Source organism: Gavia stellata, chromosome 2 (genome assembly GCF_030936135.1).
Source record: "Gavia stellata isolate bGavSte3 chromosome 2, bGavSte3.hap2, whole genome shotgun sequence".
In the NCBI taxonomy this organism is placed as follows: domain Eukaryota; kingdom Metazoa; phylum Chordata; class Aves; order Gaviiformes; family Gaviidae; genus Gavia; species Gavia stellata.
Genome location: NC_082595.1, coordinates 50742384 through 50762387, shown reverse-complemented (window position 1 = coordinate 50762387; position 20004 = coordinate 50742384). Strand labels below are relative to the sequence as shown.

The 20004-nt window shown below is 39.6% G+C and overlaps 1 protein-coding gene across 1 annotated transcript in view; it reads right to left on the bottom strand.

The window, feature by feature from the left end:
* Positions 1–2457: 2457 nt before the first annotated feature.
* STX7 (syntaxin 7) overlaps positions 2458–20004 on the bottom strand; it is a 34651-nt gene continuing 17104 nt past the window's right edge. Inside the window, exons 3-10 of the mRNA XM_059834745.1 lie at positions 15028–15097; positions 12333–12423; positions 10487–10624; positions 9685–9737; positions 8921–9011; positions 7570–7642; positions 6503–6585; positions 2458–3884 (exon numbers count right to left, since the gene is read on the bottom strand). Of these exons, the coding sequence (XP_059690728.1) occupies positions 3759–3884; positions 6503–6585; positions 7570–7642; positions 8921–9011; positions 9685–9737; positions 10487–10624; positions 12333–12423; positions 15028–15097 (725 nt within the window). The 3' untranslated portion in view covers positions 2458–3758. The remainder of the gene's footprint in view (positions 3885–6502; positions 6586–7569; positions 7643–8920; positions 9012–9684; positions 9738–10486; positions 10625–12332; positions 12424–15027; positions 15098–20004) is intronic.

The window sequence follows — 20004 nt, the reverse complement described above, 5'->3', positions numbered from 1 at the left end:
AAGACTAATTTTTTTTTCATGGTTTCAAACTACTTTTGATGCCCAAAATCTAGCCCATTCCTCTGACATCAAACATATTTGCTGACTATATGCACACAGTGTGCATGTGGGTGACTTAAGAAGGCTCTGAGGTATGAAGTCAGTCTGGGGATATTGTATACCCGGCTGATTATCAAGAACAATTTCCAAGGGGGGGGCGGGGGGGGGGGAAGGCGCCTTTAAAAAGCTGTCTACCCCTGTGATTTTCAGCTCTTTGAAAAAGCAAGAAACAACAGAGAAGCACCCCTGGTGTGTGGTTAAGATAACTACAAAGGAACTATTCTTACCAGGTTCCTTCAGTAAAATGAAGGGTGCTTTGATTGCATTTTTTTGGCCTTGCTAATCTGACAGATATTGATGAATAATCTGGAACAGCCAAAATCTTTGTTCTAAAAACATTGACTCATACATGTTACATCCAGATGGTTTGCTGGGTTCTTAATGGATATCAAAGCTTTCTTTAAATACTTGGAAATTGCATTTTATAGTTAGGCGTGCATGTGTGCAGGGGAGGGAAAAGATAGGAGGAGAGGATCTCCATTAAGAGCAGATGAAAAAGGAGTATTTATGCGCCCTAACATGGACACTCTAAACACAAAACCCCCCCAACACTTTGTTTCTGCCTAATCAAGTTTGAAAATTAATAGCACCAAGATTCTTAATGAGCAATTAGGGCCTTGCAGGCTTGGTCTCTCCAACAGGCACAGGAGCTCGTGTGTAAACACTCCAGTGCTGACTTCCCCACCACCCTCTGCCTCACGGCCAGGTCAGCAGCAGCAGCAGCCCAGCCTGCTGGAACCATCTGGTTGCCCATGACTTCTGACAGCTGGTCCTTCATCTCTTCCAGAGGTAAAGGGCTCCACTGTCCCCCTCCCCAGGGGGTCAAGAAAGGAAGAAATCTTTGGTCTGAGAGTAGGTGGGGGATGGACCCCCACCTCCAGCAGTTTTTGTGAGTAGGAGATCATGAATGAGAAAGCAAGCAATGCATGCTCTGTTGCTTTCAGCAGCGCTCTTCTCCCTGACAGTGCCCAAACCTCTACCACTGGAGAGCAGTTGAACAGATAAGGTGCATGACTGTCTAAAAAGAGCTGACTGAATGTGGGAAATAAAGACGTGCAGGCAAATCAGACACAGAAGAACAGAGGCAGCAAGTTGCAGTGGGGGTTTGGGACATGCGATGCTGTGCAACTCGCAGAATTTCTAAGTCACTTGAAATTGTTGCCCCAGCTTGATTCTCACCAGCTCCTGATGGATGAAGCTTTCTGTACTGGCTAAGCTGCTCTGCAGTCATTGCTGGGTAAGATAAGTAAGGAAGGTATTCATCCCTTTATAAGGTAAATAGGCAATCATAAAATACACCATTTCATTCCAAAATGAGCAATATTCTTCAACTTGATAAGCCTTTTAGTAGAGAACCCTCCTAGCAGAAAAACAAACAAACAAACTGCAATGCACATGAAATACGACAATTATCAAACATAGACAAGAATTTTTGATCTGCCAGGAGTCAGAGCTGAAGATCATCTGCAGAAGTGCTGCTTTTCCATCCCAAGCATGTCAGTGGAATCAGTCAGTCACTGACAGAAGCAGGTATTACATATTGCAATACAGAAAAGGATCTCCTGGGCAAGTAGGATCAGGCCATTCCTCTGCGCCTGTTTGCAATAGTGTAAAAAGTTTGTTAAACATTAAGGTCAGTAAACTTCCAAAGTCAGTTTTAGGCAGTTCACTGGTGAGAAAGCTACTTGGCCAAAATGCTGACTGCTCTTCTAGTTTAGACTAGTGTAGTCTGGAAACAAAAAAAGGCATTAGCATTACTAGTGCCAGCCTTAGCGTGGCTGGTAGTGGCCCAAAGGATATCTGATGGTTATTTAACAAGTAATGGTAATGGAGTCCCAGCCTCACTCACAGCACAAAGGCAGCCACAGGAACACAGTAGCTGGGATCTCAACACACAAAAGTCCATACTGCAACTTGCAGGAAATTTCATTTCCCCTTTCAATCTCAGAGATGTTTTCCACGTTACATAGAACATAATCATGCAGTTTCACAGGACTTATTTTTCCTCCATTGCTTTTGGGAATCCAAATACAGCAGCACAAGCCTCCTTCCCACACCATGGATTCCCATCCCTCAAAAGTTTCATGCTATGCCGAATAAGAGCTAGTAGCAGTCTACCCTCAGCACCCACTGTCAGCAGCCACACAGAGCACAGCAGCCTTTCCTCCTGAGACCAGGCGTACACAGGTGGGAATGCAAAATCCAGGACCGTTTTCATTAACAATGTGAAGTGCAGCACAAGAGCAGAGGTTCCTCTGGGCTGATTAGCCAGCACTCTGGAGCTGTTCAGAGAAGTTTCAAGACAACAGCTGTACTTGTAAAGCTGGATTCTGAAATAAAGGAACTACCAGAAAAACATACTCTTTAAAAAGACCTTTATTTTGGTTGCACGGTTACAATTCTGAAGTCCATTATGGTTACAGTTAGATTGTTCCCAAATAATATTTCATAGCTCACCATGTAAACAGTGCATTCTTGATCAGTCTAGTGTACAAGAACTTTATAAAATACAGATTAAGTGACTTTTTCATCTGTACGCTTTTCAGATTAGTTCACCAAGATCAATTAAAAAGGCAAATAGATTAATTGGCAAAAAAGTGTTGTTACGTTTTTAATATATTAGTACAAAATGGCACAAAAGGAAAAAGGTCATTTTAAAGGCTATAAGCATCAAACGTCTTAAACAGTTTGAATCAGTTCAACCGATTTCAACTTAATTTCAAATACCACTGTTGAACTTGGAATTGAACTTGTAATCTTCTTTTCTTCAGCTGTATGAAAGACCTCACATAAAACTTTGGATCTGTTCACGGAAACCAAATCACAGCAGTTTCAGAACAGTGACATTCAAGTGCAGTTAGGAAGTTGGGAATTTCTATTCTTCCCAGAAATTCTAAAAATTCAGACTAGAGCTTATTTTCATCTAGCCAAGCTCATTGATGCACACTTCAGATGCCAAGATACCAGATGTATGCACATAAAACACAGTATTTCTTAATACAAGAACTGAAACAAAAAAAATCTACATAATTACATCATCCACCCTACCTACCTTTGCAGGAGGCTTCCAGGCGTGACCATACTCGATGCCAGATACAGAGATACATGAAGCATCTAAAAGATTTCAGGCAAACTGAAGGCTTAATTCAAAGCCTTCAGTTATAAAAGAGAGATCACACCAACTTCAGCAACCTGCATTTTATTTTTGAACCACCCATATCAAATGGGCAGGAGAGTGGGATGGAAGGGAAAGAGATAGAAAGACATCTCTAACTTAAAAATAAATTCTGAGATGTGAATTTGTTGCCTCAAGCAACAGTTTAGGAGTTTGTTTTGGCAGCAATATTTAGCAATATCCCAAGAGATAATTACCCACCCCTTCAAAACAAATTATCAGGATTTTGATTAGCCCCCATAAACCCTAAGAGGTTTTTAAGTTAACCCAACAGTTTATGATGTTGACTTTTTTTTTTTCCTGATAAGACAGCACTCACACCCAAGAGGGCAGGCAGTTATACTGACAGTAGTACTGAGAATGTTACTTCTCAAGTTAAAACATAAAGTCTTATTAAAAAAAAAAAAGTGTGATGAAGTACAGAACCGTTATTTTACTCAGCTTCACAATGAGCAAACCATGACTAGGAATTTTCTTTCATAATTTAAATACCAGTGACAACTTTTTCTCCAGAGCTTGGTTTTGTAGAAAACCATATGATGATTCCAAGAAGCAATACTCCAACAGCAAGTATAATAATGAGGATGCACATCTTCTTTCGGGACCTTTGCTGCCAATACAGAAAAAACCCAGTTGATTGTAAACTGCACCACCACATCAGAAGACTACTCAAATGCTTTTATGGTCCTACTGTTTGTGCAATCTAACTAAACTGTGTCCTTACTAACAACAAGTCATATAAAGTTGTCCAAGAAAAAAAAAGAGCTAATTTTTCCACGACTTACTTTTATGGCTATATTATTCAACAGAATGATTTCAGTGGTATTTTCTGGCATACATAATAAACTAATGAAAGAGAATGCAGTAACGTAATGAACGGATGTAATTAGAACACTGGGGGAAAGAAAACATGAGAGAGCAGGTGACTGCATACAAAGGAAAATGGACAATCAGTCTGCACAGTAGCGGAGGTAGAAATGGTCTGCTAGAAAAAAAAAATATTTGAAGACTATTCATGTACATACAGAAGGGGACAAAGGACTGCAATTTTAGACTTCTGGAAGATTGACTTTGCATCTATTCACAGGGTTATTTTAAAGCTGTGATGTTTCTTAGGTACAGCTTGCTCTTAAAAAAAAAAAGAGACCTGACTGGAGACCCAGTTACATAGATGACACTACAATAAAGTGTAAGATATGAGCATGTCCAGAACTTCCACATCTCCCATACAGGTCCGTAACTTGAGATACCAGAGCACCCAAGACTAGCAGCAGTCTGTCATCCTGCATCTGAATGATATGGAATCTGAAGGTTTCCTTCACAGCAGGAAAGGAAATTACCAATGGGTTTCACAGGCTTTTGCTGAGAGGAAAGGGATAATAACACTCAAATCTTGGGATTCTAGGCAACAGCTCCAGAAGGAAGCTCTGTTTTCAGAGGTTCTTCTGCCTAAGTGTTTTTGGTTTTTTCCTCCCCTGAAGAACTACATCTGTGTCAGTTCTTCATTGGAGCTGCCAATTCTCTGCCCAGTACCACCCAGATTACCAAGTTTCTTAACTATTCTTTTCTTCTAGTTTTACTATCTCGCTGCCACTTCTCCCATCATCAGGCTAAGATTTCTTCATTTCACCGTTTTACTTGCTAGAACTCAATCCATTTGCTAGAGTACCTTTGTTTTTTAAAAATCTGTGGCCAGTTCTCTCCTTACACTCCCAGTCTCTTCTGTTTTCATCCTGGAGACCACCTCTTGCCAACACTGCATTGAAGTCAAACATTTTCCCTGTAACAGTACTTAAGCAAGGTAGTGGACTAAAGGTGTGGAGATCTTATTTCCTCATACACTTGATCATCATTTCTGCAAGTGCTGAAGCAGCAGCGGCAAAAGAGGAAAGAAAGGAGAGGCGCCTGGCTTTGCCCAAACAGCTCTGCTGTGTGAGTGCACCCTAAATGGCAGATGAATGGTGCATACCTCGTCTAACCACAAACAGGAGTTGTGAGAGTACCAACCATGTGCAGCCTCATCCCTGCCAGCATGCCTGGGCCTCTAACACTTCCTTGAGGAGGTCAGGGCATAAAGATATAATAGCTGCTGAAATTAAAATAAGTCTGCTGAAAGTGGAAATGATCTTTCAGCATCTCGGAACAAGGATGAGTTTTCAAGCAAAGGAAAGTTCAAATCCAAAGAAAACTACACAATCTTTTCAAACACAGGCCACCTCTGCCGAGTGTTCGGTCTCTGCTGCAAGACCCACTGAACAGAAGCTTGTCAAAAGTCTCAATAACCTTCCTTTGAGATCAGAAGATATTCATCCTTTCCTCCTCAAGATAAAGCACGAAGTTTTTCATTTTAAATTTCAACCAGAAAACTAACACCTTCCACAGAAAATTTTGGCTGCTACTATTTTTTTTCCTGAACTTTGTCAGTGTGAAAAATAGGAGCCGTCAACCATACTTGATGTGCCCATTAGTGCCACCTAGAATACAGTTCAAGGATTCATCCACCCCTTTTCATCCCCCACTTCTGAAATCAGCAGGCAATCCTTCAGACATTTTGTCATTGATTTACTGTCCTGGCTACTACTAACACACATAAGAGGATTAAAAAAACAAAAAAAACCCAAAACATCTAAGGACTAACTCTGACTTAAGAGAGAACATTTATTACTAACAAGATTACTTCTGATAAGTTCCAAAAATGTTATAAAGAAGTGGCACTTAAAGGTATTTAAAAGGCTTTTTAAAAAGTTTGAGAGTTTGAAATATGTTTTTAGCATCAGGGTAGCAATTAACAGAAGCTGGATATATACAGCTTTGAGAAGATTTTAGACAGCAAAAATTGGTGCTAACTGGCAGCATTTTCAGAAGACTTCCCTCTGTATCTTCGCTACTCCTCCAGTGATCTTTAAAGGCTTGTTCTCATAGGAACCTTTTACTTCTTGAGCTGTAAAAGGAGGGGGTTTTGTTTTTTGTTTTTTTTTAAATAAAGATGTAACTCCAGGTGCTATGAAACAGCCTGGCTAATTTTACAGGAAACCCTAAGCCTTCAGAGGTCACTGACTTTTGTTTTATAGTGAAATAGAAATACCATCGTAGTCTAACATAAACCTTTAAGTAAGTCTCCAAGCCTTGAGGAAATTGATAAGCATAATCTGAGCTGCATAAGAAAGTGGAAGTCAGGACTATGAGAAAGGACAGTTACACACAACTGGCAGTCAGCATTGACATTACCTGGTAGTTTGCAGCTCTTGACAGTTGCTGGTTTGCTTGCTGCACATGTACATCTGCATTTTCCACATTGGCTTCTATGCTGTCTTTATTTTCAAATGAAAGATTTCAAATTTTGGTTAGTCATAACCCAGCCAAAGGTTTGGAATGCTGAAATACACTTGAGAGCATATGAAATACCTGCCCCCCCCATCTGCTAGTGTCTTCATCAATACTCGAAGTTTTACACCTTGTGTTATGGAAGTTTGAGCCATCCTATATTTATGCCTGTGTTCATTTCAGCAATGAGTGGCTGAATTTATGTCAGTAACAGCTCCCCTGCTCTAGAAGCAGGGCTGAACCTTAGATACCTACCAGGTAGAAAAACTTTCAGTACTTTTACTTTTTTTTTTTTTTTTTTTTTTTAAACTTTTACTTGTCCTTCAACTTGCTACTGACTACCCTCTGCTCAGATTACAAACATCCTAAGGCCTATGGAATCAGAGGAAAGAGACACAACAAAAAACCCCAACAGGCACTACTAGTTTGGTATTCTATCATACTGACACAGATTTATTTTTTTTCTTCCTGAAAAAAATATGAACAGATTATGGGCTAAGGTGACAGAAAAAGCCCTGCAAATGTATGCTGGACATCACAGACAACAGCATGGCTTAGCAGCAGACTCAGAAAATGGGTTTTCCAATCACATTTCATTAAAAGAATAAACCTGTTTGCACGGAGGGCAAAGCAGCAACCTTTGCTGAATCTGCACGCTTATATCACTAGTCAATACAGTAAAACTCCCCACATGAACTCCAATGGTATGTACAAACAGTTCAAAAAACTACTTTTAAAGACATTTTATACACATTTAGAACTACATCATGTTTTGAACTATATTTTAAACACACTTTCTTAGTGTATTCCCAGTCACTTCAGCCAGTCTACCCATTATTAGATTGCACCTGATTTGCTTTAGCATTGATATTCTCATTAGAAGAATTTTTCCAGCAAAAGGAAGTTCTACATTGCTGATGTCCAGAGAAACAGAATAAAAATTTTTCAGAGAATATTTGAATTGGACTTACCTATCACATCACCTTGTTCATGAATCATCATTCCTAGATCTTTAAAAATTTCATTGATGTCCATAATATCTGCCTGCAAGGAAACAATCATTGCATTAACTGACATAACATATTCTAGCATCTCTGTATATTTAGATACAAATTCTGCTCCTTCTCCTCTCAAGTATGCATCCATGACTCTTTACAATACAGGATTAAAAAACCTTAATATGCTTATTTGGAAGGCTTTTTTGGTACTAAGAGACCAAGTTTATTATAATCAAACTAACTGAAGATGAGTATGTGCACAAAGTACACCACATCACATCACAGCAGGATTTCTCATTGCTGAGGGCTTGTCTACACACTTACTTACATTAGTTTAACTGAAGGGAAAGACTCATTAAAAGCTATCCATTTAAGCCAGATGTGCAGAAAGTATTTTGCATTAGTTTTAGTACACCTATTAAATTAAACACACACAAATTTCTTAAGCAGTACAGTTTACAGAAATGACCTCTATAATATGGCCAGGCTATTGCACCTATATTACATTATCCTATTACCATCTGGTTATCATGAAGTGATAGATGCCATGTTACCACTCTGCATATGATCTCTTCTTAACTAGTGACTGACACATGTTTAGTTCAATTCCCTGTATGTTAACGCATGGGTGGCAAGGGAGATGTTATTGAAAAATTTATACATAGAATGGATTTTGCCACATGCATCAGCAAGACGTTCTGACAAACTCCAGTTCCAACATCCTTCTTGTTGATGGTAGAGATGAAGGTTCCAGACTGGCTGGAAAAATTCATTTTGTCTTCACCAAGGTCTCTTGATGTCAGTATTTCATCACACGTGACAACTTTTTGTGTAGTTTACACCTTGTTTTTAAATATTTTTAACTTTCTGACAAGCCCCTAATTACAAAAGTTTGAATGAAACAGAGTATCTCTATTTCCAGAAGTGTTCAAAAAAGCCACTTACAAAATGAAGATGTTGAACAATACATTGGGAATACCTGGGAGGAAAGGTATAATTTTGCTTCCTTTATAGTCACTGTTAAAAAAGGTGATATAATATGGCCACTATGTTAGAAAAAAATAATATGTATTTTTTTCTTGGAATCACACAAGCACTCTCGTATTCCATAACTGAACCACTGTAGTTAAACACAGTATCAAAACATGGTTTTCATACAGTAGATTTCTAATGCACATTTCACATCTAATGGCAATATTTGTAGTTTCGAAGGAAAAAAACCACACCCACATTAATGTCTGCAATTAATGTTCATGCCGCTATAAAAGGCTTTTTCTTTGGAAACATTAAAAGCATATTCTGCTGTAAAACCACTTGTACTTACCTCAAGCTGCCTAATGGAAGATTCCCTCTCCTCAATAAGACGGAGGTCATCTTCTGTAATTTCTTCATCTTGCACTTGTGCTTGTGGTTGACTATCAAACAAAAAAACCCACCCAGAATTAAACAGGCACGATAAGAAATAACTCAGAATAATAAAACGAGTTACATACATAGCACATACTTTACATTATCAGTTTACAAACCGCATGTTTTTACCCTTGCCTATCTAGCTAACAGGGAAGGTCTAACAGTCACACCTTCAATATAGGAAGCTGCTGTAGCAACGTTGCACATAGCATTGAGCTAACTGATTGGAAATCAGGGCAAAGTTTCTTCTGAATTATGAACTGCAGAGTTTATATCCATCTGAGGCAAAAGCAAGCTAGCCAACAAAACAGAATCTGAGACTGAGAAGCAGTTCTTGTAGAGTATGAAAGCAATGGGAGATCCCAGTAAACATTGGGCCCTTATCACAACTTAACAGTTTTACTCTACTCACAGGTTGGACTCTGCTTACTCTGCATGGGGCTAAAAAGGGGGAGATGATGTGAACTGCTCCTTTTTTCCTCCCACCTATCCCACCAAAGCCTCTTCTTTACACTTGCCCTATGGAAGAAAGTCTAACTGAACAACCTATCCCAACTCCCTCCAGAAAAAGGCAATTGATCAGAAAAAAAATAAATAAAAAAAAATTGGCTGCTGGCTTCCCTGCAGGACATTTATTATTCTGAGCTAGGTTAAGACTTATTAACAAATTCAGCCTACCTGTCCCAAGAGACAAGTGTTCCTTCTTTGTAGCTATCTTCAGGAGCACCACCCTACATGATCAGTGTTTAAACATATAAATAAAATGTTATGGCCCTGGAAGGAGCACTGTCAGCATTTCTATAACAAGTCAGTATTAGAAGGTTTATAGTAAGTCAACTTCAAACTGAAACATGATTTAACATGTTCTCATCCTGATTTTGCTTTATGCATGCATAAAGCTGAAACACAAGCAAAACCATTCAGCTCAGTAACTGCCTGCTAAAATTTACAAGTACAGCAACATGTATTTGACACAGAGTGAAAAGGCAAAATTGATATGCTAACAAGGAAAAGCTCAACATCTCAAGCTCCTCAGCACTTCTCCACTTTAATGCTGCATAAAAATCTGGCATGTGATTCTTCCCTGTAGGAAAAATCTGTTGATATCTCAAGGTCCAGCAAAAGCATTTCAAAATCTACTAAAAATTGCTTTTGCAAGATTATGGCATGAACCCAGGGGCAGTTCATGCCTTTGTGTGAAAAAGGCAAGGAAAATGTAACAGTTCTCAGGGCAGGGAGGGGAGGAGGTTATTACAACTTAATTCAGCCTTTACTATAAAATGAACTGCTTAATTCAGCTATGCATAAAAGTGAGCAAAGAAAGCTTATAATCATATACTTAGAATCATACAGCACACGTTCTGCAGCATTTGCAGTCAGATAGGAGCTTTTGTAAGTCGCATTACAGAGGCAAGTTTGACACCAAACACCACCAACACCATTGTAAACAGAGTATAATGACACATTTTCCAATACTTACAGATACCCTTGAGCTGGCTCTTACTCTGGCTACAAAGTCTTTTTCTTTCTCAGCAGCTTGTCTTTGGAGTCTTTGGAAATTTGTTAGTGTTGTAGTGAACTCCCCCACAAGACGGTCTTTCTGTATTTTTCTTTGACGCTATAGGAGAAAAGGTTTTACCACGTCAAATGAGCTCAGGCTTTTCAAGGCTTTGCCATTTCCAGGCTGCTCAATGCTAAGGCATATATTCTTTTTTTCTAAATAGGTGTAAGGGAAGGCGGTCTACAAAACTATTTGCAATTGCATGGAGAAACCTTTCTTCCCTCTGGGATCACATAACTCTGCCACAATTTAAAGCATTTAAAGAGGAAACCAGTGCATTTAGTTCCATTTAACAGCTGGAAATGAGAAATGGGCAGGGATAAGAAAACTTCTATCTTCCTTATTATCTGTTGCTTTAAAACCTATTGTTTAAGTGTGAAATACTTTGATACTGTGGATGCTAAAATATGCACAGGTGACTGAATGGGAGGGGAAAGATGAAGAAAAAGAAATGGGCAGGGACAGGGCACTCCACATGTATTTTACATAAATATTAAAAATACATATTGAGCTGCATCCAGAAGTGGGTTCACATTCCCCCTTAACTGCTTAAGAACTGGTACAAAAATATCTGTTCTAACCTTTCAGGCTTTTTTTTTTTGGAAGATGTAGGGGAGGGAAGAGGAATACTGGGCACTCAGGGGAGCCTCCACTGTATTTCCCTAAACATATACATTACATCAACTCTTCTGTCCAAATTTCTCAGAGGCTATAATTTGCCATTCATCAATCTGTTATTTATGCATTTCATTGAGAGGTAGCTTTGATGAAGATGCTGATGATAGAAGGAGTAAAATTAAACAGGAAAACATCTCACCACCAACTTTTCAGCTCCAAGATAAAGAAACAGAGAAACCATAAAAAACACCCCAAACATACTTTGGCTGAACTAGAGGTTATAAACCAAGACCAAATTTTAACACCTCTATTGGAAGTTTACACCTTGACAGGATGAGCACATGTGGATCATGGCCTGCCATTTGAATTCAGCATTTCAGGACAATTCATTTTCCTAAAGGCTCCTTGGTAACCAGCCACAGACCAGGCAAGTTGTTTGAGTGACAATAACCTCAATCCATATTTTCTGGGATCCTGTTGCTCCTCCCTTATCTAAGTGACAGATTTCGCTAGGATAAGAAACCATAGCAGGGCAGGCAGGAGGAGTGTGCTAATGACAACAGCCACTTCACATGTTACCTCCTGCCAAGATTTTACACAGACCTGGGAAAGAAGCAGTTTTAAGACTGCACAAGTTGTTTTAGTAACAGCTCCTGTCCACTCCTCTTAAGAAAGGAAAAGCCTGTGGACAAGACATAGCGTATATGCTGATCTGAGTGATGTAGAACAGACCTACTATGCATAATCAAATTATTCAGACAGTGGGTGAACAGGTCTGGCCACCTGCCCTGCAAGTGGTTTTGGTACACAACTCCTTGTCCCTGGAAGCAGAGTTAGCATCACTGCAACGGATTACAAAGTGCCCAGCTACCTGAAATCACAGGCACAGCGCACTGCTTTGATTCCTACTGTTTCACTCAAACTGCCTCATTCCTGATACATAAAACCAACTTTGGAACAAGTCTGGACTGAAACAAAGTATTATTGGGTTGTAAGTGTCCCTGTTGTGCAAACCTGTTGACGAACGAAACAGAGCTCTGAAAACCTGGTGAGGAGCACAAAAATAGGCACGCAGAACTCAAGTCACTCAAATAGTCTACATGAGCCAACATGATAATCAAACAACCCATGCTCTTTGGTTTTATACCTGTTCACTTGTTGCAGGCAAAGATCCAAACTCTTTAATGTATTTGTCAGTTTCTTTGGCAAGCTGGTTGGTATATTGCTGCTTCTGTTGCCTAAAACAAATGCAAAGTTTCATTAGAAACCATTGGGTTACTTTGAATTTCACTGATTCTTAGAAAAGCAGCAGTACTGAATGCTTCTCTACAGTGCACAAAGCCATCTTTATTATGTTATTCACTGTAAAAGCATGACACCATGGATTGCAAGCAGGACAGATCATGAAGAAGGTGTGTTCCTCAGTGTGACAGCATCATTACTCGCTTTTTTTTTTTTTAGGTTTCTTCTATTTTCCTAATGTGCAGCAACAGGTTTCTAGTTATTATGAATATCTCAACATGATTTCCATAGTGCTTTTGAGGCTATCAATAGTTGGAAACACCTGGTCATTTATGAGTTCAGAATAACTGTAGAAAAGACCAAGTTTTTTCTGTGCGACTTGAATATAATTCCAGTACCACAGCCCATGAAAGGTCAATTCCTGATAGTTATTGGGAAGCTTATCCAAAGAGATCTATATTCTCCCATGATACAATAGCTGTAAACTTAGCTGAAAACATCATTATTTACTAATAGCTTTAACAGTACTTAAAAAAAAAAAGCCTTGTCTTCAACAGCATTGCTATTTTTGTTTTTTTGTCTCTTTGCTTCTGATATTATCACACACTCCTTTACCAATCTTCATATTTTTTCCTGGAGCAACTCAAATTCTTTATCTGCTTTTGCATCCTCCTCCCCAGTGTATATAAAAAGGTTTCATCTGGAAAGCTATTAGCAAACAATCAACATCAATACTTAAAATAATCAAATAACTGTTCAGACACATACCAACATGAAAGGAAGGGCCAAATGTGAAAAAGGGACAGACGAAAACTCAAGGAGGCTTACCATATATATTACCTCCATAAAGGGACTGGAACGTGTCCTTCACAACAGTTTCTATCCTGTTTACTTGTGAATTTATGCCTAGATCCTGTCTGGTTATTGCATAAACTGTGTATGTTGATCTTCACCTATTCAGTCTCCAGTAGGATATCTACTGTTGATTGTACATGGCTAATGTTATGCGCCCTGAACTTGGGCTATTATAAAGCAATTTGGCTGTTTGAACAAAATGAACATGATGTCTTTGGTCCAATACACACTTTATATTCAATGGCGACTATGCGGCATTAATCATCCACAGGGTTAGCACAAGACATTGCTTACGTGCATTTATGATGCTGAGATTAATGTGGTAAAGGAGTTTAATGGAAAAAAATCATACCGGTTCATGAGACCGTGCAGAAAAGTAGAGAGCAGCTGACTGTCTTGGCATATTAATGAAGGTCCACCTTCAGGTGACTGAACTATAGCACAGCATCTGCCTTGGAGCTTTATTTCACTTCTGCTTTTTCAGTACTTCTGACACATGTTTATTCTATAATGTCATCCCTAACTGTATCTTTCATCACTAAAAAGACATTCCCCTCTCTTCCCCAGTATGACACCTCGCAAAAAAACCCAATACACTCATTACCTTGTGAAACTTATACAAACAGATTTGAAGAGCTGATTGGGGTGGAAGGGGGCGGTGTTTGTTTTTAAAACAGTGACATTGCTTTCTGGTCCTGCCCCTTTCCCTTTGCTGACATATAGCATAGGTTTTATAGATGTATGGACACTGCAAGCAACGTACATGGGCAAACCAGCTGACTCTAGTTTACAAAGACTATCCAAGATTAATTTTAAAAAGGGCATCTCAACATTTAAATTTCAAGCATTTCTCTACACTCACCTTTCTTGGCGAGATCACAGAATCACTAAGGTTGGAAAAGACCTGTAAGATCATCAAGCCCAATCTTCAACTAATACCACCACGCCCATTAAATCATGTCCCACAATACCTCGTCCACACATTCCTTGAACACCTCCAGGGATGGTGACTCCACCACTTCCCTGGGCAGCCTGTTCCAGTGTTTCACCACTCTCTCAGTAAAGAAATTTTTCATAATATCCAGCCTGAAACTCCCCTGTTGCAACTTGAGGCCATTTCCTCTTGTCCTGTCACTAGTCACTTGGGAGAAGAGACCAACACCCACCTCTCTGCAACGCCCTTTCAGGTAATTGTAGAGAGCGATAAGGTCTCCCCTCAGCCTCCTCTTCTCCAGGCTAAACAGCCCCAGTTCCCTCAGCCACCCCTCATAAGACTTGTGCTCCAGACCCCTCACCAGCTTCGTCGCCCTTCTCTGGACACGCTCCAGCACCTCAGTGTCTTTCTTGTAGTGAGGGGCCCAAAACTGAACACAGTATTTGAGGTGCGGCCTCACCAGCACTGAGTACAGGGGGGTACAATCACTTCCCTGCTCCTGCTGGCCACACTATTTCTGATACAGGCCAGGATGCCGTTGGCCTTCTTGGCCACCTGGGCACACTGCTGGCTCATCTTCAGCCGGCTGTCAATAACACCCCCAGGTCCTTTTCTGCAGGGCAGCTTTCCAGCCACTCGTCCCCAAGCCTGTAGCGTTGCATGGGGTTGTTGTGGCCCAAGTGCAGGATCCGGCACTTGGCCTTGTTGAACCTCAGTGAAGCACTCTGCCTAACAAAAAAACCACCTCATCACTTACCAGGAGATTGTTTACAACACAGTGAAATTAAATGTTTTCATGGGAAGTACTCACAGCTGTTGCCTCAACTCAGGCGTGTCTTGTGGTGTTCCAAGCTGATGTAGTATTCTTTGTATTTCGGCAGCTGTTTGTGAAGAGGAAGAGAAATCTTAATGGGGCACAGACAATTCCCACTTAATTTTATGCATTTTTGCTTGACAATTCTAAAGCTATAGAAGTTGACAGAAACCGATACTCAAGACTCTTTCAAGCTATTATGAAGACTCCACTTAACAAGTCCCAGAACAACTAATGAATGGTTTTTACCAAGTCAATGACAAAGCCCAGGGTTTCTTATAAAGGATGGGAATGTATTCAAGTGCCTAGGTAGAAACAGGCAATTTAAAGATTCGTTAATAGTTTAACTATAATAAGTACAAATCAGACCTTTCAAGATTAATTTTTAAAATAAGCAGTACAATTCTTATTCTGGTTTAATCATATATTATGCATGTCATTTTGGAAAGCCATATGAATGAGTACCATGACATTATCATACACAAATATTTCAGAACCAGTGCATTAATGAAGAGACAGCAACAAAGCATTCATAGGCTTACAGTACATTATAGTCAGGTGTCCAGGTTTAAATGTGCGATACAAACCACCAGAGATTTTTAAGTGTATTTCATAAAATATATTAGTTTTAGTCACCATAGAAGGTGACACATCATCTAAGCCTTATTTTCAGCTTAAGTATATTTTACTGTCACATGAGAAAGCAAGGAGAAAAATGGACAGTCACTTCAAGGATATGCAGTGTATCACACTGCAAGACTAATATCCTCGGCGTGCTTTATCTCAACTTAACACCCTCACATCTTCTAAAATGAAAAAATACATATGGAAAATAAGTTATTTTGCTTGACCTCAGCTAGGAGTAGACTTGTCTTCCCTGTATTTCTGTGGCTGTCCCCAGGCAGACTGGCGTACCACACAGTCAGTAGAAAATATGACAGTATGATAGTATGTGGGATCCTCACTTTACTAGCACACTATCTTTTTTTTCCTAAATACAGTTAAAATTGCAATAAAAGGCATCTCTAAGTAATGAAGAAAACCATAAAAAAAAGAGTATTTTTCCATATACCATGGAAGAGATTTGTAACAGACAGAACTTCAGTTACAAGAAGAAAGTTACCTGTGAGTTATGTTAAGCAGCAGTTAGATAAAACTGGAATTCCTTAGAACATTTTTAGCAATAATATTAATTCTAATCTTTGTTTCATAACAAGTATCCAGTGAATTAGATGACTTTGGTTTTTCTACACTGCTTTACATAACATCATGATGTCAATGACTGCTATAGTCAATTCCTTCTGTGTGCACCCAGGTAATGAAGATATCAAAAAAAGGGGAAAGTTAGTATCTAAGTTTTGCATGAGGTAAAAATCAAATATGTCAAGACAGAAGTCTTTGGGGGAATTGAGTGGACATAAGCTACTAAAAGAATTACTGAGGGAAACAGCACTGTAAGATGGGTTTCATGCAGCTTGTATTTTAATTGAGCTGAGAAGCAGCAAAACATAAGTGAACATTTTTCAATTTTGTCTACAGCTGCCACCTGCCGCCCAGTGCCAGCCCTTCCCTGCCCGGTGGGGAATCTCCTACCTGCCGGGGCTGGGAGCTCCTCCGTGTTGCTCCTCGGCAGCTGGAGCTGGTCACACATATTGATACATACCGAGTTTGGGTAATTAAGCCTTCTTTTTATGTTCAGTATAATGCATTGTTTTACAACAAACAAACAAAAAGGTAACTGGCTGGTATTCTCTTCAACAGTGTGAAGTTTTAATATCTACACAACTGAACACAAATTATGCTTTATTTGTTCCAAGACACTCTCCCTTCTGATTCATGAGCCAAGGTGCTCAGTTATTCTGTATGTACTTTTACAGGGAGAATTAAAAAAACCCAAAACAAACTGCAAGCACTCTGTTAACAGCTGTTTTGCAGACGGAAAAAGTACCGGTGTGTCCTACCGCCACCTAGAGATGCATTATTTAACTGCAAATAAAGAAAGTAACAGTGTTGTGTTTTAAATAAAGGCTCGCACTTGAAAAATTCTCTGAAACAAAGCCTATACTTAAAATATTTGCATTCCAGGTTAATTAGATATTTATCCTACTTCCAAAATTGAGCACAAGTAGGTAACCGAGGGTGAATTAAAAGCCAGCACCATGTAGCTGGTCAGCTATACAATTCCAGGCAGAGGGAAGTTCATCCCAGTTCAGGTCTTGGGATTCAAGAATTCAGCACAAAATTGAAACACATTTTACTGAGAAGTCTGTAAGTATGCATCAAAATAACAAAGTGCTAACAGGCTCTCAAACCCCAAGAGGAAAAAATAAAATAAAGAAAAAAAACAAGGACTGAACTGACACCGATTTTTCTGGGCTTCCTGTAATTTAGCATTTTTCACCTTAACCTTTCACAATAAAGGTATTATTCAGAAAAAAATAGCATTTCTCTTTTCAATTTTTTGATGGTATGAAGTATACTGCATTGAAAAGTAAAACATTGCTTATTCAAGTACGCAAACAGAAAAAAGGCAGAGCAGTAGAAGTAAATTGTGGCCAACAGTCTTCAGCAGCACTCCTGAAGCTGTCTTCAAAAAAAGCCAAAAGCAAGCTGGTAGGACCAGTATGACACAGGAAGCAGAGAAGGTGACCTTCCTGAAATCTTGATTTACAGTACATACCTGCAGGTTGATGAGTTAAGGAAATCCATCCTCTGTACTCCTTCATATTAATATAAACATGCTAGAGGGTATACAAGCTAAAAAATGTATTTCTTATATAGTCTTATAATTTTTTTTGTTTGGCTTGGGTTTTAGGGGGGGTGTGTTTGTTTGGTTTTGGGTTGGTGTTTTTTTGTTTGTTTGTTTTTTTACAGATTTCTTACTGTAGCTACTACTCATTCAAACATTTGATATAATATTACACATATAATCACAAAACCACCTAAACACCAGACATTTGTCCAGACTGATGAACTCGTACAACTTTACTGATAAAAACAAACTTTAAAAAAAGCTTTAGACATTACCACCTGGATCACAGAGGTAAAGTGTCTTGTTCCCTCACATGCACACACCGAGATCTTACAGAATTTGATTCAAAGCAAGAACTGGCTTCAAAACTTCTTAGATAAAAGTCAGTATCCCTTCCTTTCCTCGAGGGAAAAGCAGGGTAGCCTTAGCCTCTCCTCCTGAAGGTTAGACTGTAGAAATATCTCTGCTGGCTCCTTCCACTGCCCCAATTTGGGAAATAAGCAGGGAGAGGGTCTCAGCACTGAAGAAGGAGAGCAAAACTGCTGGAAACCTGCAATTGCTTGCACATCAAAGCACCTGGCAGCTGCTTTGGTGCCTCTCAATCCATCAGTAATGCTCAAGTATCCCGGTGAGCCAAAGGCTTAGGCCCAATTCACCTAGTCCTGTTACCTGTAAACATACTGGTAACAGTCAGGGACCAAAGATCAGAGCACAGTTTTGACAGGTTCCTAGGTTACCTCACCCTTTATGGTTTTCCTTTCCCCACTTCCCGATTCTTCCAACCTCCCAAGGAGCTCTGAAAGACAGGAGTAATATGACTACCAGGGGTCCCTCCTGTCTTTCTGGGCATTACCAATCCTGTAACAGAGCCTGACTGGATCTTGTGTACGATTTTAATCCATTTCAGTGCAAAGTCTGACACTTCAGCTCAGGTTCCTTGGGTACATACAGCTAGCTGCTGGACTTTGCTCAGGAGCTGCAGAAGGGCAGACACTGTATGCACGCAGGCATTCTTCACCAAAGTCACCAGGATGTGGCAACAGCCTCCATCAGAGGCAGCTAACTCCTGCAGCCACTTCTACACTGAAGATCAGGGTAGATGTCTGCATATAATGAAGATCAACAGCTCTTTCAGGGCTCATACTGCAACCCTCCAGGAGCAGCACCTCAACAGCTGTGGGCTGGCAATGAGTCACCACAGAAGGCAAGTCCCCCTTGGGATCTGAGCAGCGCAGGAAGCAGGGTGCACGACGCCATGCAAGCAAAATGCATTTTCTCCAAGCAACTGCCGTCTCACATGCAAAAGAGAAGAATATCACTTTTTCCACCTGAAAATGAGTCTTGTATTAGAAAGAAGCAATACCATATTAGTAAGAAGACTTTTCACTTGTCTTTGTGGCATTCCTGATCTAGATCTCGTAATAGGTAACTATTAGCTGATGAAAGCTACTTGGCTACTCTCAGACCTGTCACATGCGCAGGAACAAGTCAGACACAGTTAATGATGAGCCAGAGAAACAATTAAGACTTAACCTGAATTCCTGCAGAGAAAATTATTTGAGAGTCAGCTCATGTTTACTTTTACTAAGCCAAACAGTGGTTCCACTTCCAGTCAGTGGAAGCTCTCCCTCTAGTTAAAGAGAACAAAAAAAAAAAAGGGCACAGAAAAAATAGTAATACTGTCTCATATAAAAGGCCTTCTTCTCTCTACATGAGTTACAGTAGTAGTGAGATTTACAGTGGAACTATTTACATATTTTAACAGGTAGGAGTATTTGAGAAACATGTTCCTGCCAGAACTGCAATACATATTATTTTTCCCATAGATAAAAACATATTTCACATATGGGATCACACACTATCCTTGCTTAACAGCTGGCTTTTAGCTGACTGGGAAAGAAGAAAGTTTCATCTCTTTTCTCCTCATCTTCCCTTGTTTTTCAGCCACCTCTGCAAAGCTGTTCTGTTACCATGAGTACATGCACGTTGACACAAGTGCTGGTTCTGCTCCTTGAACATGAAAATATTTAAGATCACACAGGAAGCTTCAAACTTAAAATACAGATACAAATAAATAAATCAATACAATGAAGACCAAAATGTAAACAACTTCTTGCCTCTAAGAACACAGACACAAACAAAGTTATCCCCAACTGAGAGTCAGTAATCACTGTACAGGCTGTAACACCATAGTATTGTTGCAGAAAAGGTGAAAAAAAACC